Source organism: Somniosus microcephalus, chromosome 13 (genome assembly GCF_052327205.1).
Source record: "Somniosus microcephalus isolate GS21.2 chromosome 13, FLI_Smic_1.0, whole genome shotgun sequence".
NCBI classification, from domain to species: Eukaryota; Metazoa; Chordata; class Chondrichthyes; order Squaliformes; family Somniosidae; genus Somniosus; species Somniosus microcephalus.
This window is the reverse complement of record NC_140999.1, coordinates 185,960,753-185,985,788: the sequence shown is the minus strand read 5'-3', so window position 1 is coordinate 185,985,788 and position 25,036 is coordinate 185,960,753. Positions and strand designations below refer to the sequence as shown.

General features: G+C 44.8%; 1 protein-coding gene across 2 annotated transcripts in view; it reads right to left on the bottom strand.

Moving 5' to 3' along the window:
- LOC147108877 (casein kinase II subunit alpha) overlaps positions 1–25,036 on the bottom strand; it is a 113,207-nt gene that overhangs the window by 46,624 nt on the left and 41,547 nt on the right. For both annotated transcript variants that reach the window (XM_086005808.1, XM_086005807.1), the window contains exons 3-4: positions 9,651–9,762; positions 7,067–7,168 (exon numbers count right to left, since the gene is read on the bottom strand). In XM_086005808.1, the coding sequence (XP_085861934.1) occupies positions 7,067–7,168; positions 9,651–9,762 (214 nt within the window). The remainder of the gene's footprint in view (positions 1–7,066; positions 7,169–9,650; positions 9,763–25,036) is intronic.

Below are 25,036 nucleotides of genomic sequence, written 5' to 3'. Positions count from 1 at the left end.
AATCACAAAGTAATGAAATGCCTAAAATATTAATGATTCAGCATCCAAATTACACCAAAACTCAAAAATCTGTTCAAATAAAAAAAGTACTTCAGAAATGGGCCTGATTCCTACAGACACGGGCTCCATCCCTGAACAGAACATTCACACAATCCTCGAGAATTGGGCTATTTCATTTACCTTTCAACAATCCACTAAATGCCTACCAAGGAAGAACCAGAACGCGCCACCCTTCCGGCAACATATAGTTTAATCAGACTGTCACTACTCGTCACGAAAAGGGGATCCCTACAACAAACATTTTAGTGAAATATCTACGTGACATACACCACTCAGAACAGGCAATGTACAGACTGTCTGGAACTCTGGAGATATCAGGCAGCTTGGAGCTCTTTCCTGGAACCCTACACATCCGCAGCAGACACCAAAGACTGCCCCCACCCCTCCCACCAGGCAAACCTGCAATCCTCTGGCACAACTTGGGTATCGAAGGATGTTTCAAAGATTGTGGTGAGCGCCTCCCTAACTTCCCTAAGCATTCTAGGATGCATGCCGTCGTGGCACAGTGCATTTCCATTTTTCAGTTCTACCAAATTTTTCACTACGATTTCCTTATCTTATTCTATCTAATTGATCCACTTCCTCCTCTTGAACTGTTTCATTCACAACTACCACACGCTTCTGTTTAAAAACTAACACTGGTTAGACTGCAACTAGAATAGTGCATCAGGTTTTGATGCCTTCCTTTAGGAAGAATGTCAAGTCCATGGAGAGGGTGCAGAAGTGATTCAATAAGATGACACCAGGGATGGGAGGCTTTGGATACGAAGAGAAACTTGAGAAATTGGGGCTCTTTTCATTAGAACAAAGAGGGTTAAGAGATCAGAGGTGTTCAAAGTTTTACAGTTTTGGGGGAAAAGCTATGTCCGCTGGTCAGGGAGGGCATAAATTAAAGATCGTCGAAAGAAAGACGGGAGAGTAGGAGATTTTTTTTTTTTTTTTAAATATTGAGTGTCATTAGGACATAGAATGTCCTTACTAAATGAGTGGTGGAAGCAAAATCCATGTTAGCTTTAAAAGATAAATATCTGGAGAGAGAAATTTTAAAGGGAATGGAACTAATCGGTCTTTCGGAGAGCTGTCACAGATGCAGCGGGCCGAATACTCCTCCTTTCTCTACTGCATGATTCCAAGTAGGAACTCAGAACGCAGCCATAAACTAACGAGAGTTTTCTTGAGTTCTGATGAAAGGTCATCATCCTGAAACGTTAACGCGGTTTCTCTCTGCAGATGCTGCCTGACCTGCTGAGTGCTGCCAGCATTTTCTGCTTTTTCTATTTCAGATTTCAGCATCCGCAGTACAGGAAACTCTCGATTTACCGGCACCCAAACAACCGGAAATCTCGGTTAACCAGCAAAATTCAGGAGTAGGTTCAGTTAAGTTTTTCTTCATATTAGTGGCCGCTCCTGGATCTGTGGCTGTGTAATCGGGGGTTTCTGCGCTTGTTGCTAAGCAACAGGGACGTTTGGTCTGTGGCCGGGGTTCCTGCAGCTGCTGCTAAGCAACAGGGAACCTGGATTTGTGGCTGTGTACGGAGCTCTCGTACCGTTTAACTAAACCTCTCTGTAATCCGGACTTTTTGATAAACCGGCGCCATGCTGGTCCCGTCGGTGCCGGATAAAAAAAAAAGAGTTTCCTGTATTTTGCTTTGGTTCAAGAACTTTGTTTGGTTGGGCTGCTGAAGTTCCTATTATGGCAACAGCACAACCAGGCAAGACACCTCTCTGTTTACTTCGGATCTTCAATATCTTGCTAACTCAGCTGAACTCGAGGAACACTGCTAAATTACCCTGGTCCTTAAACCCAAATTGTTCCCAATCTGTTGATCTATACCGATAACCCGAACATGCTAATTCTCATGTAAGCACCTTGTGGAAGCCACTGCATAGTTTTTTTGTCACAAAATGCAAGTACGTTTTTTTTCTGAATTAATTTGTTTAAAAAAAAAAATCAGTAGCCATTCTTCTTGTGCTAGCTTAGACAGGGCGCATCGGGCTAATAAACTGTAAAGGGCATCACAGCAAGCAAATCCCGTTCTCGCGGGGTTTTACAAAAATAAAGCCAATCATAAATCAGTGATTGTAGATCTGTCAGCTGGCCTCTATAGAAACTGGGTTGGTTAAGAATTACTTCATGCTATATATTCAACCTTAGACACTTTTATATCCTGTGTTCTGAGATATGGTTAAACTAGCACTACTGTATTACAAAACAGAAGGAAATATAGTCCACAAAATACAAGAAAACACATTCATCAATAACGAGGGGGCACAAATTTAAGGTGATTGGCAAAAGAACCAGAGATGCCGTGAGGGAAAAAAATGTACACGAGTGGTTAGGACTTCGAGTGCGCTCCCCGATAAAGATTCAATAGTAGCCTTCAAAAGGGAATTGGATACATACTTGAAGGAGAAAAAATTGCAGGGATCTGGGGAAAGAGCGGGGGTGGAACTAACTCGATTGCTCTACGAAAGAGCCAGCCAGACTCAATGGGCTGAATGGCCTCTTTTTTAATTCATTCATGCGATGTGGGCGTCGCTGGCAAGGCCAGCATTTATTGCCCATCCTTAGTTGCCCTTAAGGAGGTGGTGGTGAGCCACCTTGAACCGTTGCAGTCCGTGTGGTGAAGGTACTCCCACAGTGCTGTTCGGGAGGGAGTTCCAAGAATTTGACCCAGCGACAATGAAGGAACGGCGATACACTTCCAAGTCAGGATGGTGTGTGACTTGGAGGAGAACTTGGGGGTGGTGGTGTTCCCATGTGCCTGCTGCCCTTGTCCTTCTAGGTGGTTGATGTCGCAGGTTTGGGAGGTGCTGCCAAAGAAGCCTTGGCGAGTTGCTGCAGTGCACCTTGTAGATGGTACACACTGCAGCCACGGTACGCCGGTGGTGGAGGGAGTGAATGTTTACGGCGGTGGATGGGGTGCCAATGAAGCGGGCTGCTTTGCCTTGGATGGTGTCAAGCTTCTAAGTGTTGTTGGAACTACACTCATCCACGCAAGTGGAGAGTATTCAATCACACTCCTGACTTGTGTCATGTAGATGGTGGAAAGGCTTTAGGGAGTCAGGAGGTGAGACACACTCACACTCACCGCAGAATACCTAGCCTCTGACCTGCTCGTGTTACCACAGTATGTGTGTGGCTGGTCCAGTTAAGTTTCTTGTCAATGGTGATCCCCCAAGATATTGATGGTGGGGGATTTGGCGATGGTAATGCCGTTGAATGTCAAGGGGCGGTGGTTCGACGCTCGCTTGTTGGAGAGAATCATTGCCTGGCACTTGAGTGGCAGGTATCATTCGCGCCACACATCAGCCCAAGCCTGAATGCCATTTGGGTCTTGCTGCATGCGGGCATGGACTGCTTTATTATGAGGAGTTGCGAATGGCAATGAACACTGTGCAGTCATCAGCGAAGATCCGCACTTCTGACCTTATGTTGGAGGGAAGGTCATTGATGAAGCAGCTGAAGATGGTTGGACCTAGGACACTGTCCTGAGGAACTCCTGCAGCGATGTCCTGGGGCTGTGGTGATTGACCTCCAACCACCACAACTATCTTCCTTTGTGTTAGGTATGACACCAGCCAGTGGAGACTCCCCTCCCCCCCGCCAATTCCCATTGACTTCAGTTTTACTAGGGCTCCTTGATGCCACACTCGGTCAAACGCTGCCGTGATGTCAAGGGCAGTCACTCTCAGCTCACCTCTGGAATTCAGCTCCTTTGTCCATGTTTGGACCAAGGTTGTAATGAGGTCTGGAGCCAAGTGGTCCTGGCGGAACACAAACTGGGCACCAGTGAGCAGGTTATTGGTGAGTAAGTGCTGCTTGCTAGCACTGTCGATGACACCTTCCATCGCTTTGCTGATGATTGAGTGTAGCCTGATGGGGCGGTAATTGGCCAGATTGGATTTGTCCTGCTTTTTGTGGACAGGACATACCTGGGCAGTTTTCCACATTGTCGGATAGATGCCAGTGTTGTAGCTGTACTGGAACAGCTTGGCTAGAGGCACGGCTAGTTCTGGAGCACAAGTCTTCAGCACGACAGCCAGGATGTTGTTGGGGCCCACAGCCTTTGCTGTATCCAATGCGCTCAGCCGTTTCTTGATATCACGTGGAGTGAATCGAATTGGCTGAAGACTGGCTTCTGTGATGGTGAGGACCTCAAGAGGAGGCCGATATGGATCATCCACTCGGTACTTCTGGCTGAAGATGGTTGCATACGCTTCAGCCTTGTCTTTTGCACTCACGTGCTGGGCTCCACCATCACTGAGGATGGTGGATCCTCCTGTTAGTTTTTTTTAATAGTCCACCACCATTCATGACTGGATGTAGCAAGACTGCAGAGCTTTGATCTGATCCGTTGATTGTGGGATCGCTTAGCTCTGTCTATAGCATGCTGCTTCCGCTTTTTAGCATGCATGTAGTCCTGTGTTGCAACTTCCCCAGGTTGGCACCACAATTTTAGGTAGGCCTGGTGCTGCTCCTGGCATGCTCTTCTACACTCCTTATTGAACCAAGGTTGGTCCCCTGGCTTGATGGTAATGGCAGAGTGAGGAATGTGCCAGGCTATGAGGTTACAGATTGTGGTGGAATACAATTCTGCTGCTGCTGATAGTCCACAGTGCCTCATGGATGCCCAGTTTTGAGCTGTTAGATCTGTTCTGAATCTATCCCATTTAGCACGGTGGTAGTGCCACACAACACGATGGAGGGTGTCCTCAGTGTGAAGACGGGACTTCATCTCCACAATGACTGCGCTGGTCACTGCTGCCATGGACAGATGCATCTGCGACAGGTAGACTGGCAAGGATGAGGTTAAGTAGGTTTTTCCCCTCGTGTTGGTGTTCTCACTACCTGTCGCAGGCCCAGACTGGCAGCTATGTCCTTCAGGACTCGGCCAGTATCACAGAAACCCCACAGTGCAGATAGAGGCCATTTCGGCCCATCGAGCCTGCACCGACACATATCCCACCCGATCCCCGTAACCCCTACACCAACACATATCCCACCCTATCCCCGTAACCCCACGTATTTAATCCCCCTAACACTAAGGGTCAATTTATCATAGCCAATCAACCTAACCCGCACATCTTTGGACTGTGGGAGGAAACCGGAGCACCCGGAGGAAACCCACGCAAACACGGGGAGAATGTGCAAACTCCACACAGACAGTCACCCGAGGCCGGATTCGAACCCGGGTCCCTGGCGCTGTGAGGCAACAGTGCTAACCACTATGCCACCGTGCTGCCCGGTAGTGGTGCTACTGAGCCACTCTTGGTGATGGACATTGAAGTTCCCCACCCAGAGTACATTCTGTGCTCTTGCTACTCTCAGTGCTTCTTCCAAGTGGTGTTCAACATGGAGGAGAACGGATTAATCAGCTGAGGGAGGGCAGTAGGTGGTAATCAGATGGAGGTTTCCTTGCCCATGCTTGACCTGAAGCCATGAGACTTCATGGGGTCCGGAGTCAATGTTGAGGACTCCCAGGGCCACTCCTTCCCAACTGTATACCACTGTGCCGCCACCCCTGGTGGGTCTCTCCTGCCGGTGGGACAGGACATACCCAGGGATGGTGATGGAGGAGTTTGGGACATTGGCTGGAAGGTATGATTCTGTGAGGATGACTGTGTCAGGCTGTTGCTTGACTAGTCTGTGGGACAGCTCTCCCAATTTTAGCACAAGTCCCCAGATGTTGGTGAGGAGGACTTTGCAGGGGCGACTGGGCTGGGTGTGCCGTTGTCGTGTCTGTAGCCGGTGCCGAGGTCGATGCCGGGTGATCCGTCTGGTTTTATTCTTAGCGGTTTTTTACAACCAAGTAGCTTGCTGGCCATTTCAGAGGGTAGTTAAGAGTCAACCACATTGCTGTGGGTCTGGAGTCACATAAGCTAGACCAGGTAAGGATGGCAGATTTCCTTCCCTAAAGGACATTAGTGAACCAGTTGGATTTTTCCGATAATTCAATAGTTTTATGGTCACCATTACTGATGCTAGCTTTTTATTCCAGATTTAGTTAATTAACTGAAATTTAAATTCCCCAGCTGCTGTGGTGGGATTTGAACTCACGTCTCTGGATCATTAGTCCAGGCCTCTGGATTACTAGTCCAGTAACATAACCACTGTGCTACCGTTCCCGATTTTGTGCTGCACTATTATAGGATAAAGGGGTGAAAAATTTCCTATGACAATCTGGACATGTATAATGGTATACATGGGAAGTCTCCATCATCTTCCATCTTCAGCTGCCCTCCTTTATTCTCAAACCCTTGCACAACTGCATCTAGTCAACCAAGAAAACAGCAAATGGATACCTTGGACTATTTGGGATTCAGATAACAGACAGAAACAGGATGTGCAACGTTTATTACTCTCACGGTAACGTACACTATGGAAGGAGTTAACTCAATGGAGTTTTAAGCTGTCTTCCGATGAACATAGCTCAGTGTGGGGTGTCAGCCAAAGGGCACCAAGTGCTTGATGCCCCATGATAGCCATCGATCCATTAATGACTATGATTTAATCACAGACAAGTTTGCCAAGAAATGATTTGCACTCAATTACTGGCAAAAATTTCACCAGTGAATATGATAAAATATTAACTAAATCTGTTTTTACACAGTTCTTAACTAAAGTAATGCCACAGAAGAAGCCTCGATTATTTACTGTCCAGAAATGCAGAGGCAGCAACTTAAACCGATAGGTAGGTACATCAGAAGCAGACTATAAATCCACAGGAAGATTTGTGCCACTAAATAACAGAAAATGCCGAATCTTTTCCAATGTGGATTCTCATTTCCAATTATTATTTCAGATTTCCAGCACTCGATATTCTCTACTGTGCCATTAAATGCTGCTGCTGCTGCAAAAAAAAAATCCTTCTCCGTTACCAGATGTGGGCTTCAGTTGCACTTTCACAATGGTGTGTGGTTTTTCCATTGTAGTTTTTAAAAAATTGTAACTGGGTTTCAGTAAAAACTCAACTGAAGTGAAAGAACTGGAATCTTCACTTACCACGGGATCTTTGACGATATCTATGAGTGAGATAATATTTGGACCGCCACGCAGATTCTCCAATATTTTAATTTCACGCTTTATTTTCTTCTTCTTTACAGGCTGTAAGAAAAAAAAAAGTTTTGGTTTGTTTTAATTAAAGATTATAAACTAAAATTGTGATTGCTTTGTTTCTCACTTTACTAATCACACACAGGCTCTGGAGCTCCACTGCACCAATGGGTGATAAGATGTCAGTATGCACGCAGATTTCCTCAGGTAGTTAGTTTCTGATGTCAGACGTGCTTTCTGGAGAGGCAGAAAGTGCCCCATAATAATACATGGGGAGGAAAGGGCTTGGGGGGGGGGGGAATCGAATCAAGAGACATCATCTCTGGCAACTTTCAGAGTCAGGTATATTGGGACGTTTTATTATGTTAAAGGTGCTATATAAATGTTATTGTATAGAGTAGCGTTAAGAGGCCTGATAGTAGAAACAATCACTTCCACTCAATGCAGAGTTATGTGGTAGAAAGAAAATGGCAACATACCCACAAAAACCAATAGAAATGGATATTCGGTGCTTAAACAGCACTAAGGGGGCACGCCAAGGAAGAAAACACAGATTTTTGACTTTGTGCCATTATGAGTATGCTCCCAGACTTATGATGTAATGTAATTATAATACTTTTGAAAAAACATTAATTTGCTGGATGTGGACGTTGCTGGCAAGGCCAGCATTTATTGCCCATCCCCAAATGCCCTCGAGAAGGCGGTGGTGAGCCGCCTTCTTGAACCGCTGCAGTCCGTGTGGTGAAGGTACCCCCGCAGTGCTGTTAGGGAGGGAGTCCCAGGATTTTGACCTAACGACGATGAAGGAACGGCCGATATATTTCCAAGTCGGGATGGTGAGAGACTTGGAGGGGAACTTGGGGGTGGTGGTGTTCCCATGCGAGGTGCTGTCCAAGAAGCCTTGGCGAGTTGCAGCATTGCTTTGTACTTGTTTGAATTACTTGAAGCACTATTACCTTTACCTGTGGCAATTTTTTTTTTTTAAGTTGCTGTTTTCCCCCCCATACGTTTCCGCTAGTTAAAATGTAACAAAACTTGAACTGTGGAACTCCCCAATCCACATGTGCAGGTCTGTTATTCAGAGTACAGGAAACTGTGTGTTATCCGGAGGCTAAATGTCCGGCAAGCTCGAGCCACCGGCAAAAATCAGGAGACTATTTTTTCTTTTTGTTTCTTTTTTCTCAACAGTCAAGCTCTGCAGCTAAGCAACAGCTTCAGCTAGAGACGCTAGCCGATTGTTTAGAAGCACAGGGTTTGTTGATTCACACGGAGCTGAAAATCTCCGTATGTTTCAACATTAGCGCTGGTGTGTCCGGCAGTTTTGAGGGAACGGCAGCAGCTCGGTCCCGTCGGTGCCGGATAGCACAAAGTTTCCTGTACCTCTTGTTTTTAAAAAAAAAAAAATGGGAACAGGAAAAGACTTATGACACTGAAAAATTACAGGCAAGGTACACCAAAAGTTGGTTTTGCACAGTGCAATTATTAATTGAGGGCCATTCACAGTGCCTGAAAAATGAAGATTTTAACCGCGAAATATTTATTAATGCATTTCAAATACAGCCATGAAAGAACGTTCGTTGCAGGATCATCCCAACCAGGATCAGTTACCATGCATTATCCAGTAGATATTTTTCCAGAAGCACTGACTGCAATACGCACGGGAAAAAATACCAACCCACAATCAACGTTTCCCATTAAGGCCTGGAGGTCCTGCGCAGGCCGTTCACCGGCTTCTGCATGGGAGAAACCACGCCTGCGCGAAGATTTGAATGTAGTGGCTGCGCGGCCACGACAATAATCCTCAATGGCCACGTTAAAAGGAGGCAAAACAAAAAAATCAGCTACCCTGCTGTAAGGATACAATTGTGGACTCTGGGTGAGGACAGGATCAGGATCAACTGTGACATTCCCCACAATCAAATAGCAAGTCAGTACTCGCTGTCTAGACTTGCACAAGAAGAATTGCCACTTGAATAAAGGCTTTGGAGGGTGCCCGATACCCACGGAACTGTAGCTGAGGGGAGAAAATGGGATCAAAAGGGGGAAAACAAAGATGCCCAACTCTTGAGGCATTTTACATTGGAGTTAGGGAATCCTGAGAGAGTGGCACTCAAATAGAATCCGCTTCTCCATGCACCGCACTTGCCATTCATCTCTCTTCTGCTCTGCTCCAAATCAGTGCATGTTGGAGGCCAGAAATCAATGATTTAGGTCAAGAGGACAATTGGACATTGCTTGTTAAGATTTAAACGGGAGACTCGACGGTAGCTAGAAAATGTGCCGTCAGATCTCTGCAGAGCCCCTACTTTACATTAGAGTGCCACTAACAGCAGGAGTATCGTGTTCCCGCTATCAACTGGACTTCTTCAAAGTAGTAGGGCCTTTGTTCATACTCAAGGGTGGAATTAGTCAGATTGGAAGGTTGCAGCCTATTTCTCCTCTTAGTTAGGCAATAGTGTGCGGCTCAGGCATGGGCTATGAGAAGACGCAATTGAGAGTGCGCAATGTTCATCAGTACTGAAGCAAGTCTTACCTTAAGTATTTTAACAACTACTTTTTCATTGTTTGTGATGTTAATGGCTTCAAACACTTCACTGTATTTCCCTCGACCTAATTTACGAACTAACTGGTAGTCATCTTGATTTCTGCACAAAGAACAGAACATGAAAGAGAAAAGTTAAAAAACCCGCAATTCAGTTCAGTGGATAAAGCAAAATTTTCACTGTACCTTTCAAAAATGAAGACACAAACAAAACAAAACAAATTTTTTTTTTTTTTTTTTTTTTAAATCGCTTGTGAAAACTAATTATAAAAAGGATAAACCACTCAACGGGTCAGAACTCCACGATGAGAAACACTAGATACCTCCCAAGAAACACAACGGTAACTGAAATACACAATTCTACTTATGAATGCCTCCCTCACCGGCAGAATCCTGTATTTTAGTTTCCATCAAGCACATTGTTTATACATGTCCCACGTAACAAGACACTAAAAATTTGATTTAAATTGTGAGAAAGATATGTGCAATAATGATTATATACATATATGATAAATATCATGTGGGCATATCCATACGTTGCATAAATATAGACTTAACAAGGCAGTCAAAAAAAGTTATTCCAGTCCAAATTATATCAATAGAGTAACCGAAATATCAATCTTCAAGTTGGTTCACTCTAACCCTCTTGTTATATGTTAAGATTCTGAGGGGGATTGACAGGGTAGATGCTGAGAGGTTGTTTCCCCTGGCTGGAGAGTCTAGAACTAGGGGGCATAGACTCAGGGTAAGGGGTCGGCCATTTAAGACCAAGATGAGGAGAAATGTCTTCACTCAGAGGGTTGTGAATCTTTGAGATTCTCTGCCCCAGAGGGCTGTGGATGCTCAGTCACTGAGTATATTCCAGACGGAGAAAGATGGATTTTTGGACTCTAGGGGGAAATCAAGGGATATGGGGATCGGGTGGGAAAGTGGAGTTGAGGTCGGAGGTCGAAGGTCGGCCATGATCTTCTTGAATGGCGGAGCAGGCTCGAGGGGCTGTATGGCCAACTCCTGCTCCGAATTCTTATGTTCTTATGTAGAAACTCACCATTTAGCATAACTGGGTTCTACAATGTGATTCCTGGACATTCTCCCAAGTGTTACAATGAACGCTTTAGTTGAAGAATATTTTCTGTAGCCAGATGTCAACTCACCAATGTTCAAAAATGCTATCTATCGCCTCACACAATTTTACACATATCTTCCTCCCCCCACCACCCCCCTCATGAATCAACTGGTGTGATGAGGCGGGGGGAAGTAGACCTAAAGGGGGTTCAATATATACCTCAGAAATGGAGAAAAACAAGCAATCAGACTACCCTAGATGCTAGCGACCCATATTTCTATTGTGCACTTATTAAAAAATATTATTGGGCAAGTAAGGTGCACTTGATACCAGGCAATCCAATAACTTTTGTTTAAAAGAAAAGCTGTTTTAGATCACCAATTTAACAGATCAAAACAATTCACAAAAATGAAAAATGCACAAACAGCTGCTTCTTCACAGCCAGGTTGGTGAACTCAAAGCGTTTTGCTGCAAAAACCCAATAATAAACTGTTATTCACCCACGATAGACAAAGCTTAATTGTAAGAATTGTAACTCAAATGCATTACGACAAATGAAATGTCACTAGACAGAATTTCATTAGTATTGAGGCAATTTTAAGAGTGTCTGTGTGTATATACATCGTAATAGTGTTTCAAAAAACACTCTGCTATAGAATGAAGGATGACTGTCTCTGGATTATTAGGACACGTAGTCCTGAGTTAGTTATATGTCAATATTTGCAACACAGAACAGCCATAAGCAAACACAATTCAGGATTAACGTGGGATCTAATGCATATATGCAATACACCTTAATCATATTCTTTTGTACCTATGCTGTGCTTTCTTCTATCCCCTTACAGTCTATTCTTAGTTTAAAGTTACTTAACTGCAATTAAAATTGTGTAAACAAGGTGCTGCTTTATTAAAATGGCTTTATTCGTACTACTGGATAATAGGAGTTTTCTCCTAGCAAAAAAACAACTTTGAATTAAGAGGAGTGGCCTGCACTCTGTTCACAAGAAATGACTAGTGGGATATCTTGGCGAGTCGATCACACGAGGCCGCTCTTGGCACTGAGCAATTATTGATGCCACAGGCACACTGAAGCATCTGATGTGCGGTGCAAAACATGGGAAGAGAATTATATAAGCATGCGCTCTTTACAAAACTCTGCTTTCAGAAACTAAGGAAAACAAAATGCCTTATACAGATAACAAAGAGTAATGAATATCTGGGAACAAGTCACATGGCAGCAATTTAACCGAGTGGGTGGGGTGGTGGCAAGAAGTGAGTCGAGTGGTTTGGAGTGATCTGTACCCCAAAGTAAGCTTATTGGCATGAAACACCTCCAGCCATCTTATTTTTGAACACAACTTTAAACGATCTCCTATTGTTATTATAATGACCGCATTTGTGCCGAAAAACAAATTTAAATGATTGCTATTGGTTAAGTTTAATTAACTAATTTGCAGTTGATTACAAGGGAATTCTTTAGTCAATGCATATCATGTGTACATAAAATGGAATTGCACAGCGACAGCTTCCCACAGCAATTTGCTCAGCTGGTCAGACTGAAAGAGAAATGCATTTATGTTCAGTGAGACTTGTACTCGGGACAATTACAATGGCCCATCCACCTGTCCACATGCACCCAAACTGCAGTGTAATGGGACACTTCTCCAGTAAACATAGACATAGAAACATAGAAGATAGGAGCAGGAGTAGGCCATTCGGCCCCTCGAGCCTGCTCCGCCATTCAATGCGATCATGGCTGATCATCCAAATTCAGTACCCTGTCCCTGCCTTCTCCCCATATCCCTTGATCCCTTTAGCCTTAAGAAATATATCCAACTCCTTCTTGAATATATTTAATGAATTGGCCTCTACTGCCTTCTGTGGTAGAGAATTCCACAGGTTCACCACTCTCTGGGTGAAGAAATTCCTCCTCATCTCTGTCCTAAATGGCTTACCCCTTATCCTTAGGCTGTGACCCCTGGTTCTGGACTCCCTGCCATCAGGAACAGCCTTCCTGCATCTAGTCCTGTTATAAAATTCTAAGTTTCAATGAGATCCCCTCATTCTTCTAAACTCTAGCGAATATAAGTCCAATCGACCCAATCTCTCCTCATACGTCATTCCTGCCATCCCAGGTATCAGCCTGGTGAATCTTCGCTGCACCCCTTCCATGGCAAGAACATCCTTCCTCAGATAAGGTGACCAAAACTGCACACAATACTCCAGGTGTGGTCTCACCAAGGCCCTGTACAACTGCAGCAAGACATCCTTGCTCCTGTACTCGAATCCTCTTGCTATGAAGGCCAGCATACTATTTGCCTTCTTAACCGCCTGCTGCACCTGCATGCTTACCTTCAGCGACTGGTGCACAAGGACACCCAGGTCTCGTTGCACTTCCCCTTTTCCCAATCTATTGCTGTTCAGATAATAATTTGCCTTCCTGTTTTTGACACCAAAGTGGATAACCTCGCATTTATCCACATTATACTGCATCTGCCATATCGCCCAACCTGTCCAAATTGTACTGGAGTTTCTCTGCAGCCTCCTCACAGCACACACGCCCACCCAGCTTTGTGTCGTCTGCAAACTTGGAGATATTACATCTAGTTCCCTCGTCTAGATCATTAATATATATTGTGAATAGCTGGGGTCCTAGCACCGATCCCTGCGGTACCCCACTAGTCACTGCCTGCCACTCGGAAAAAGACCCGTTTATTCCAACTCTTTGCGGGTGATGAAGAGTTACACCAGCAGAAGCCAAATATTGCCAAAAATCGACCACCGCAAAACCAATTCAATGACCAGGACTTTACACACAAAGCTCTCCAACTTGCTTCTCCAACTAAGCCTATTGCACATTTTCTGTTAGTGATCAAAGCATCATGAAAACTTAGTTCAAGTACCAATCATTCAACTGTTCAAAAGCAAGAGTACAACATATTGTCCAATAAGCCTTAATTGCAGAAAAAAGAAAAATGTGCAACAAAGAACACTCCATTTTTTTGCAAAAGCAGTCCATTTCGCACGGGGTTGCACACGGGGACTCCGACAACTACAGACCCATTAGTTTTACTTCCAGTCCATGTAAAATAGCAGAACTGATTATCAGGAGCAAGCTACAACAATAGCCAGTTAAGAGCAGGCATGGATTCAGATGGGGAAGATCCTGCCTGACCAACCTTTTCAACTTCCTTCGGGAAGTGAGATTCCAGGTGGACTGTGATATATGTCTGCTAGGACCATTATGGTTTTCAAATTTTACAGAATTAACTTAGATTTAGAAAATTAATATATAAAGTGGTCATATTTGCAGATGAGAGCGGGGTGGTGGGGGGGGAGGCAGAGAGCACCAGCCAAAGAGGGGGACAGAGAGGAGAGAGAGCAAGAAAAAGAGGGGGTTCAGGAGGGAGGTTGAAGGCAGATAGAGATGGGGGAAGAGGGACGCAGATAAAGATATTGAAATTCGCTAATGAATAGCCAAGATACTACCCCCAGGCTCAAAGAGTAGCCTGAGGGACATGCTGAGTATGTTCAGAGTCTGGGCACTGGACCAGCGATTACAGCATGACAAGTTTACACAGGCACGTCCGTCCCATTACCAACAGGAACATGGGAAAATGTTGATACTGTGATAAAGACGTGACAACAGGAAATCAAGTTCTGTAGGCTGAAGAGTTTTCATACATGATACTGTTCAAAGCATCACCAAGTGTCATAAAATCATAGAATCTAACAGCACGGATGGAGGCCTTTCGGCCCGTGCCGGCTCTTTGAAAGAACAGTCGTGTTAGTCCCACCTAATGTTCCCTCTAATTTTATTTTTGGGCACGCGGCCCGGTCAAATTTCCGCGCACGCGCGGTTTTTCCATTTAAAAGCCGGTGAGCCGGCTGTGCAGGGCCTCCAGAGCACTGTGCAGCTTAACAGGAACATTGGTCCCAGACCGCCGCTTTTTGTCCGGAACCCTGCGAGTTCCTCATCCTCCAGTACCTGTCCAACTCCCTTCTAAAATTATTGATTATTTAGAGGCAAAGCGTTCCAGAGCCCGACAACGGAGTGAAAATAATTCTCCTCATCGCTGGTCCAGTGCACAAGCAACTGTATGTTGTGAGAATTGCAAGTTGCTGGTAGTGAAAAGGTTCAGCCCGTCAATGTGAATACACACAAACAGTAATGGAAGAAACTCAGAAGCGATAAATCCTACCAGTATTATTTTGGGCAGCAACTCGTAATATTTATCAGATGATTTTTGAGACTAAATGTTATGTCTATTTTATAAACTGGTAATTAATTATCTGCTGACTTTTAAATATTTGGTTGTATAAATTTTTTTTAACCATTCAACAGGAGGAGCAATGATACAACAGAACAATGTCCCAAATGTGTTCCTTAGGCCTGTTTGAGGTAATGAAGAGGGAGCGAGAAGTGACCCAGTAACCTTGTCACCCACCCAATCTGACGGCTCGTTTAGCCAGAGAAGAAAAATTCATGAATTTTCAGGACATGGGGGTCAATAGATCAAGCGTGAAAGACCAAATGGATGGTTGCTCAATGCACACTGAAAGCTTCTCCAGAGGGAGAGGCAGCAGATTAATTCAGGCTGCGCTAGTGCACCACCTTGCAGCTAATTACACAGCAGCTAAGGCCGACGATAGGACACCCGGCTGCCCTGTTGGTTAGGGAACGGTACACAGCACAGGGGAGTGGTCAGGGCAGGTGGGGCAAAAAAAGGGACTAAAAAAATGGAGTAACAAAGGAAGAGAAATGTTTTGTAGAACTGAGAACATGGTAAACTGCAATACACGATAAGCAATGTTATGGGACGCTCAACCTAAACTTATTTCACTTGTGTTTGAAGCTCCTGATCTCATTACTACCGCTGCTACTGCTACATTTATTATATTAGTGTCCTTAATGTAGTGAAATATCCCAAGGCACTTCATGGAGACAAAACAAACACAGCGAGCAGGAAAACAGTTAGAGGTCAAAGACATTGTCAAAGCGATAGGTTTTGATGAGATTTTTGAAGGAGTGGAGAGATGTTGCAAGGCAGGGTAGTGTAGGGGTTATTTGAGTATGGGACGAAGACGGTCGAAGGCTCTGCCATCAGTGAAGGAGTACAGGAAGGGGAAATGCAAAGGAGGCCAGAGTTAAAATAGCTGTGAGTGCATGCTGGCATGTTGGGCTGCAGGAGGTAGCAGAGGTAGGGAGGGGCATAACCATGGACATAGAGGGATTTCGAATTCAATGTATGGAGGGGGGGGTAACAGTCGACAATGGCAGTGGTAATTGGGGAATTGGATATAGCACAGGACAGGATGCAGGGGCAGTTTTGGAGGAGTTGGTCTTGTGGAAGGTGGAGTTTTGATGGCCTGCAGGGAGAGCATTGCAGAAGTGGAGCCTGAAGTTGAAGATATGGATGAGGGACACCGTGGCAGTCAGGGTAGGAGTGGATGATGTTGCAGACGAGAATAAAGGCAGTCTTGGTGATGGATAGATATGGAGTTTGAATCTCAGTTCAGGGTCAAACAGGGTACAATTTGCATACAGTCAGATTAATCCCCAGCGAGCAGCCAGGGAGATGGATGGAATCAAGCGGGAGCTAGATCGTGGATTTATTCTAGGAAGTTGAACAGGATGGCTTCAGTCTTGCTGAGGTTAAGTTGGAGATAGTTTTGATTTGATGTCAGACAAACAGTTAGATAGCACTGTAGTGGGACAACCTCCCAAACCCGCGACCTCTACCACCTAGAAGGACAAGGGCAGCAGGCATGGGAACACCATCACCTCCAAGTTCCCCTCCAAGTCACACACCATCATGACTTGGAAATATATCGCCATTCCTTCATCGTCGCTGGGTCAAAATCCTAGAACTCCCTAACATAACTGTGGGAGTATCTTCACCACACGGACTGCAGCAGTTCAAGGCGGCGGCTCACCACCACCTTCAAGGGCAATTGGGGATGGGCAATAAATGCCAGCCTTGCCAGCGACGCCCACATCCCATGAACAAACTAAAAAGCAGTTGAGGGTAGTGGCGGAAAGGTGTACGGTGCATCTGCTGCAGATAGATAGAAGCTGACCCAACATTTATGGATGGTGTCACCAAGAGGAAGATTGCAGAAACGGAATGAGAGGATTAAAGATGGAACCTTGGGATACATCCGAGGTGACCATGCACAGACAGGAGATGTTATGGGTATGCCAGGATGGGTGGGAGTAAAACAAAGCGTGGGTGGTGCTGTAGAAATAGACAACTGAGCAGATGGTAGAGGATGCAGAGTATACGATGATTTCTCTTACCCGGACCTCTACATAATTCTTGATCTGCAATAGACAGGAGTCTGAGGTTTCAATGTACGGTGCTAAGGGCTCTGAACACTCCCTGTATGGCTGTACGTCTCTAGCCCCTCCTTTAAAAGCCCTCTTAAAGACCATCTTTTTGGCCAAGCTTTGGGTCATTCATCCTGATAATTAGGTAAGTTTGTAAAGTGCTTTGGGATCCAATAAAAATTGTTGATCCCACCCCTTAAGAAACATTGTGTTCCATTCAGCTACAAATGTTTTACCTTGCTCACCAAGATCCAGACGGCGTCTTATCTTTACTACCATCTATGCCGGAAGAAACAAGTAAAACTATTTTTGATATATATGCGTCGTGTAATACATATATATAATATATAATTTTTGCCATTACCACAATGCCATTTTATTATACAGGAGGTGGGGAAGTTGTTGGTTGGGAGAAAGAGGCAACTACCAAAAAAAATTGTTTCCTTAACTGAAAATCAGCTTCAGGAGATGTTTTTCTCAACCAAAATCGGAGATGAAAGACTCTCGCCTTGGAGCTGTAAGTTCAAGCAACGTTCCCTTGGATTTATTTTTGGGGGTATGCCGCTACGTTAAAGGTGCTATACAAATGCAAGTTGTTGTTACGTGTGGCCTGTGTTTGATGAGATCTTGGGAGCTGCCCATCATGCCTCTCAAGGGAGAATGGTTACTTAAAAATAGTAGAAATAGAAGTACGGGACGGGTTGGTCCAAGGGGGAAGATGAAAGTACACCAAGACCTGCTCCGGGCACAGAAATAGCACCATCCCAAATGAGAAAGGACAGCCACCTTCTACCTCTGCCACTTCCCACTGTGACCCTAATCCTGAACCTTCTAACAGTAGTACACAAATACACCAAATTACACTGAGGCTCCCTGTAACAATGTGTGCTTCTCTTATTACCATGTAATACAACGACACCAAAACGTGAAGCAGGAGTAAAAAAAAGTATAAGCTTTGACCAGAAATTAATACGTTTATGTTCAATAGTCTACAAAAATCAGTAAAGTCTGCATTAAGAAAATGATCAAACTACAAAAAAAAAAAGTACCATCAGCAGACAGGAACCTTCTGGGGTGGGAGGTTTAGAAGAGGGAAAGAGAAGGAATGATAGCAAAATACTGCAGGTGCTGGAAATCCAAAATAACAGAAAATGCTGGAAAAACTCAGCAGGCCAGGCAACATCCATGGAGAGAGAAATAGAGTCAACGTTTCGGGTCAAACCCTTTGTCAAGACTGGAAGTGCACAGGAAATGAAATAGATTGAAAGGCCAGGCTGGGAGAGAACAAGAGAAGTGAAGAGACATTAAGAGGTATTCAAAACGAGACGAGATGGTGGTGGGACTAGTGGAGACAAAAGACGGCTCTAGATTAGGTGTGAAATGTGCTGGCAGAATGGGAGACAGCTGCCATGTGGGAGAGAGAAAAAAAGGGGGGGGGGGGGGGGGGAAAAAGGGCCAAAACAAAGGTGTGGATAAAAAAGTAAAAATGTAATAGGGGCCGAGGTTATGATCTGAAATTGTTGAACTCGATACGAGTACGGAAGGCTGTAAAGTGCCTAATCGGAAGATGAGGTGCTGTTCCTCGAGCTTACGCCGAGCTTCCGTGGAACAATGCAAGAGCCCGAGTACGGTGAGGTCTGAGTGGGAATGGGGCGGTGAATTAAAATGACAGGCGACCGGAAGCTCGGGGTTATCATTACGGACTGAACGGAGGTGTTCTGCAAAGCGGTCACCCATTCTGCGTTTGGTCTCCCCAATGTCTCTTCATTTCTCTTTTGTTCTCTCCTAGCCTGGCCTCTCAATCTATTTCATTTCCTGTAAATTTCCAGTCTTGACAAAGGGTTTGCCCCGAAACATTGACTCTATTTTCGCTCCACGGATGTTGCCTGGCCTGCTGAGTTTTTCCAGCATTTTCTGTTGTTATAAAGAGAAGGAATGCTCATCTGGAGTAGAGCACTGCTAATCTACTAGGACACAGATGCAGTAATCTGAACAAGGAAGTCAACATTGAAAGAGCCTATCCTATTCAGAAGATAAATGTAGATGGGGAAGGTCATTTGATCCATCTTAGCTCATCCATCCTAAAAACGCTCTTCCCTTCCACCCCCCGCTCCCCACCAACCCCCCCCAACTATCACATCACCCAACTGGTTCTTAAACGCTGCCAGGAATCTTGCCTCCAGTACCCTACCTGGAATTGTATCTTTAAAAAATAAATCACTACTTGCGTGGAGAACTTCCTAACACCAGTCCTTTCTCTAGTTTCAAGCATCTTGTCTTACTGTCATGGTCTCATTAATGGCACGGCAAGCTAACAGCCCAAGTTTAAAAAAAAACTCGAGATCAGTAGCGGGGCCCGGGACTATAGTTAACAAGGACAGTCGCTAGGAGCGGAACACATTCTGCTCAGCTGCTACTCCGCTCGATTCTTCCAGTGTTGTGATATTTAAATAGCAGCTCCTCTTCCCGACTCTAACCCTGGCTCCTGCTGCATATTGTGAGGTACAAGTGCTGTATTTAAAAGGCCAATTCTCCCTCCTGACTTAAAAAATATAAATGGCTGCCTCACAACTCCTCAGAATGCTTGAGCCATTGGTAACTCACACATCAAATGCCGAACCCTGAATCGTCACCCAAAACTGCATTCGGTTACAAGCAGCTCAGATTAGCAGCGTTCTACAGGAAACTGTGCGCTATCCGGCACCGACGGGACCGAGCTGTTGCCGTTCCCTCAAAACTGCCGGACAAACCAGCGTTAATGTTGAAGCATACGGAGATTTTGAGCTCCGTATCTGGCAACACTGTTGCTTAGCAACAGCTTCTAAACAGTCGGCCGTACCTTGGAAGTGTCTCTGTAGCTTAGCAACAGCTTCAGAGAGACTTTGCAGAGCCTGACTGTTGAAAAAAAAAGCCACGAGAAGAAAAAAAACCTAACAAAACGGCTCCTGATTTTTGCCAGTGGCTCGAGCTTGCCGGACATTTAGCCTCCGGATAACACAGTTTCCTGTACTTTGTCAAACTCAGAAGGCTATAAACAGTTCTGATGAAAGGTCAACGACCGGAAACGTTAACGCGGTTCCTCTCTCCGCAGATGCTGCCTGACCTGCTGAGTATTTCCTGTTTTTATTTCAGAACGTTATAAAATTGACAGAGAAATCTTCTTGTACATGGAAGCGTGGTGTTGTATGAAGTGGTGGGTATTGAACCAGCCAAACTTCCACTATCAGATTAATTTGTATATGTGCTAGCGCACCTCATCGTTATTAAAAGCTCTTCAGAATCATGATGCTTATAAACATGAAATGGTTGTGCACATATCCCAAGAAGGATTTTGAGAAGGGGTTAATTAATAATCTTGCTGTGCGGGGGTCCTTTAGGGAAGAGTGACCATAACATGATAGAATTCTTCATTAAAATAGAAAGTGAAGAAGTCCAATCCGAAATTAGGGTCCTAAATCTAAACAAAAGAAACTACGATGGTATGAGGAATGAGTTGGCTATGATAGATTGGGGAGCTTCATTAAAAGGCTTGACGGTGGATAGGCAATGGCTAACATTTAAGGAACGAATGCATGAATTGCAACAGTTATACATTCCTTTCTGGCGCAAAAACACAAAAGGAAAAGCGGCCCAACCATGGCTAACAAAAGAAATTAAGGATAGTATTAGATCCAAAGAGGAGTCATATAAAGTTGCCAGAAAAAGTAGCAAGCCTGAGGATTGGGAGCAGTTTAGAGTTCAGCAAAAAAAGGACCAAGAGATTGATTAAGAGGGGAAAAAGAGAGAGTATGAGAGTAAACTTGCAAGGAACATAAAAGCAGATTGTGAAAGCTTCTACATGTAAAAAGAAAAAGATTAGTAAAGACAAATGTAGGTCCCTTACAGTCAGAAACGGGATAATTTATAATGGGGAACAAGGAAATGGCTGAGCAATTAAACAAATACTTTGTTCTGTCTTCACGGAAGAGGACACAAATAACTTCCCAGAAATGCTAGGGAACCAAGTGTCTAGTGCGAAGGAGGAATTAAAGGAAATTAGTATTAGTAAAAAAAGTGCTGGAGAAATTAGTGGGACTGAAAGCTGATAAATCCTCAGGACCTGATAATCTGCATCCCAGAGTACTAAGAGAGGTAGTTATGGAAATAGTGGATGCATTGGTTGTCATCTTCCATAATCTATAGAATTTTGGAACAGTTCCTGCAGATTGGAGGGTGGCAAATGTAACCCCACTATTTAAAAAAGGAGGGAGAGAACAGGGAACTGATTAGCCTATCAGTAGTAGGGAAAATGCTAGAGTCTATTATAAAAGGGTGTGATAACAGGACACTTCGAAAATATTAATGGGATTAGACAAAGTCAACATGGATTTATGAAAGGGAAATCGTGTTTGACAAACCTACTAGAGTTTTTGGAGAATGTAACTGGTAGAATAGATAAGGGAGAACCAGTGGCTGTGGTGTATTTGGATTTTCAGAAGGCCTTTGATAAAGTCCCACTTAAGAGGTTAGTGTGCAAAATTAAAGCACATGGAATTCGGGGTAATATACTGGCATGGATTGAAAATTGGTTAACAGACAGGAAACAGAGAGTAGGAATGGGGTGGCAGGTGGTGACTAGTGGGGTACCGCAGGGATCAGTGCTTGGGCCCCAGCTATTCACAATATATATCAATGATTTGGATGAGGGAACCAAATGTAATATTTCCAAGTTTGCTGACGACACGAAACTAGGTGGGATTGTGAGTTGTGAGGAGGATGCAAAGAGGCTTCAAGGCAATTCAAACAAGTTGAGTGAGTGGGCAAATACATGGCAGATGCAGTATAATGTGGATAAATGTGAAGTTATCCACTTTGGTATGAAAAACAGAAAGGTAGAGTATTATTTAAATGGTGATAGATCGGGAAATGCTGATGTACAAAGGGACCTGGGTGTCCTTGTACACCAGTCACTGAAAGCAAACATGCAGGTGCAGCAAGCAGTTAGGAAGGCAAATGGTATGTTGGCCTTCATTGCAAGAGGATTTGAGTACAGGAGCAAGGATGTCTTACTACAGTTATACAGGGCCTTGGTGAGACCACACCTGGAGTAGTGTGTGCAGTTTTTGTCTCCTTACCTAAAAGGATATACTTGCCATAGAGGGAGTGCAGCGAAGGTTCACCAGACTGATTCTTGGGATGGCAGGACTGTCGTACGAGGAGAGATTGGGTCGACGAGGCCTGTATTCACTAGAGTTTAGAAGAATGAGAGGGGATCTCATTGAAATGTATAAAATTCTGACAGGGCTAGACAGACTGGATGCAGGGAGGATGTTTCCCCTGGCTGGGGGGTCTAGAACAAGGGGGTCAGTCTCAGGATACAGGGTAGGACATTTAGGACTGAGATGAGGAAAAATTTCTTCACTCAGAGGGTGGTGAACCTGTGGAATTCTCTACCACAGAAGGCTGTGGAGGCCAAGTCACTGAATATATTTAAGAAGGAGATAGATAGATTTCTAGACACAAAAGGCATCAAGGGGTATGGGGAGAGAGCAGGAATATGGTATTGAGATAGAGGATCAGCCATGATCATATTGAATGGCGGAGCAGGCTCAAAGGGCCGAATGGCCTACTCCTGCTCCTATTTATCTATGTTTCTACCAAATTTCTGATCACTGTTGAGCAGCACGGTAAAATCTAAACTTAGCTGGTGAAGGAGCAGAATTCCCCATGTTGCTTTCCGTGGGTATTGATAAACCTACAAGAATTTCCCTATGTGCATCTATACCTTCTATATTCTCTCTAAAGTAAGTGGAACCCCCTTAGCATTGTGACTTTGAAATTATGGACTGTCTAGGTCATTGCACTACACGCACGAGTTTGCATAATATCACACAAATGCCATTTTAGCAGCAAGACCTCAGCCATCACTCAGCACTGGCAAATTAGAAAATGACAGCTTATTGATGACTGCAATATTTTTCCTTCAAGTCACACACACAACAGATTGTCATGTAAAACAATGCACCTTTATAGCCAGAAAATAATGTAATAGTCAGGCAAGTGATTCATATCAAACATCTAGAAAATGAGCTTCCTTGGCTCCAGAGTAGCTGTGTTTCAAGGATTGATAAGCAATATGTAAATGAACTTGCTTGGCACACTGCAGTATATTCAGCCCAAAATTAAGAGGATCTGATTTTTTTAAATTTGGTTGAAGAAAACACTTGTAAATCAACATTTTTTTCATCCCTTTACCATTAATGTGTCTCTTCATTATTCAGCAACTGAAAGCCACAGGGCTGTTGCCATGTTAGTTAGATTGAAAAATATACACGTTGAAGATGAAAAAAGGAAATTCTGTTTTTTAACGAGGGCAAAAACGAAACAAGCAAATGTTCGAGATAAGCCATTTTACCAATGCTTTAACACTTTTTAGCCCCTATTTTACATCCGCGTGCGCTGTTCATGAACAAAATGGCCTGCAATCACTTCACAGTCACCCATCAAGAAAGAATAAACTTGCATTGATAGACCACCTCATCATGCTCTCCAGATCAACCCAAAGTGCTCCACATCAAATTACAGGAAACTCTCTTTACTGGCACCGGAAATCTCTCTCAACCGGCAAAATTCAGGAGTAGGTTCAGGTAAGTTTTACTACATATTAGTGGCCGTGTAACCGGGACTCCTGGATCTGTGGCTGTGTAACCGGGGTTCCTGGATCTGTGGCCGTGTAACCGGGGTTCCTGGATCTGTGGCCGTGTAACCGGGGTTCCTGGATCTGTGGCCGTGTAACCGGGGTTCCTGCACCTGTGGCCGTGTAACCGGGGTTCCTGCACCTGTGGCCGTGTAACCGGGGTTCCTGCACCTGTGGCCGTGTAACCGGGGTTCCTGCACCTGTGGCCGTGTAACCGGGGTTCCTGCACCTGTGGCCGTGTAACCGGGGTTCCTGCACCTGTGGCCGTGTAACCGGGGTTCCTGCACCTGTGGCCGTGTAACCGGGGCTCCTGCACCTGTGGCCGTGCAACCAGGGCTCCTGCACCTGTGGCCGTGCAACCGGGGCTCCTGCACCTGTGGCCGTGCAACCGGGGCTCCTGCACCTGTGGCCGTGCAACCGGGGCTCCTGGATCTGTGGCCGTGTAACCGGGGTTCCTGCACCTGTGGCCGTGTAACCGGGGTTCCTGGATCTGTGGCCGTGCAACCGGGGTTCCTGGATCTGTGGCTGTGTAACCGGGGCTCCTGCACCTGTGGCCGTGTATGGGGCTCCTGCAATGTGGCCGTGTACGGGGCTCTCGTACCTTGGTAAGTATACCTCTCTGTAATCCGGACTTTTTGATCAACCGGCACCACGCCGGTCCCGGATAAAAAAGAGTTTCCTGTAAATCCTTTTAAACAATGATTACTGCTGTTGGGCAACCAATTTCCTCGCAGCAAGATTCCACAAACAGCGAGATAGACAGACAACCAGATGTTTGAGGGGGAAATTTTGGCCTGGACACTAGGACAACTCCTTCAAATAGCGTGATGGGAATTTGTTTACATCACGTCAACAGGTAGACAGGAATTGGTTTAATGTCTCATCCGAAAGACTGCATCGCTGACAATACAGCATTCCCTCAGTACAGCACTGGGGTATCTGCCTAGATTATATGCTCAAATCCTAAATTGGGGCTCAAAACCACAACCATCTGATTCAGAAGTGTGAGTGCCATCAGATGAGCCAAGCTGATAATCAGTCAGAGTAGGCTAGTGGTAATGATGGGCTTGTCCCACTCTGCTGCTCCCTCCCAAGGCGGGACACTGTACGGGTAAGTTACAGAACACAACAGCCAGGTTAAATATTTTTATAAACAGGAACTGATGGATTCCACAAAAACACAAACTAGTGTGGCTTAGCACTGGTGGATGCAGAAAGCAAAGCCTCATTACCCAGTTTTATACATCATAGGGTATACAACCAAGTGCTGCAGGAGGCAATGAATTATGTCCAACATGAAAACA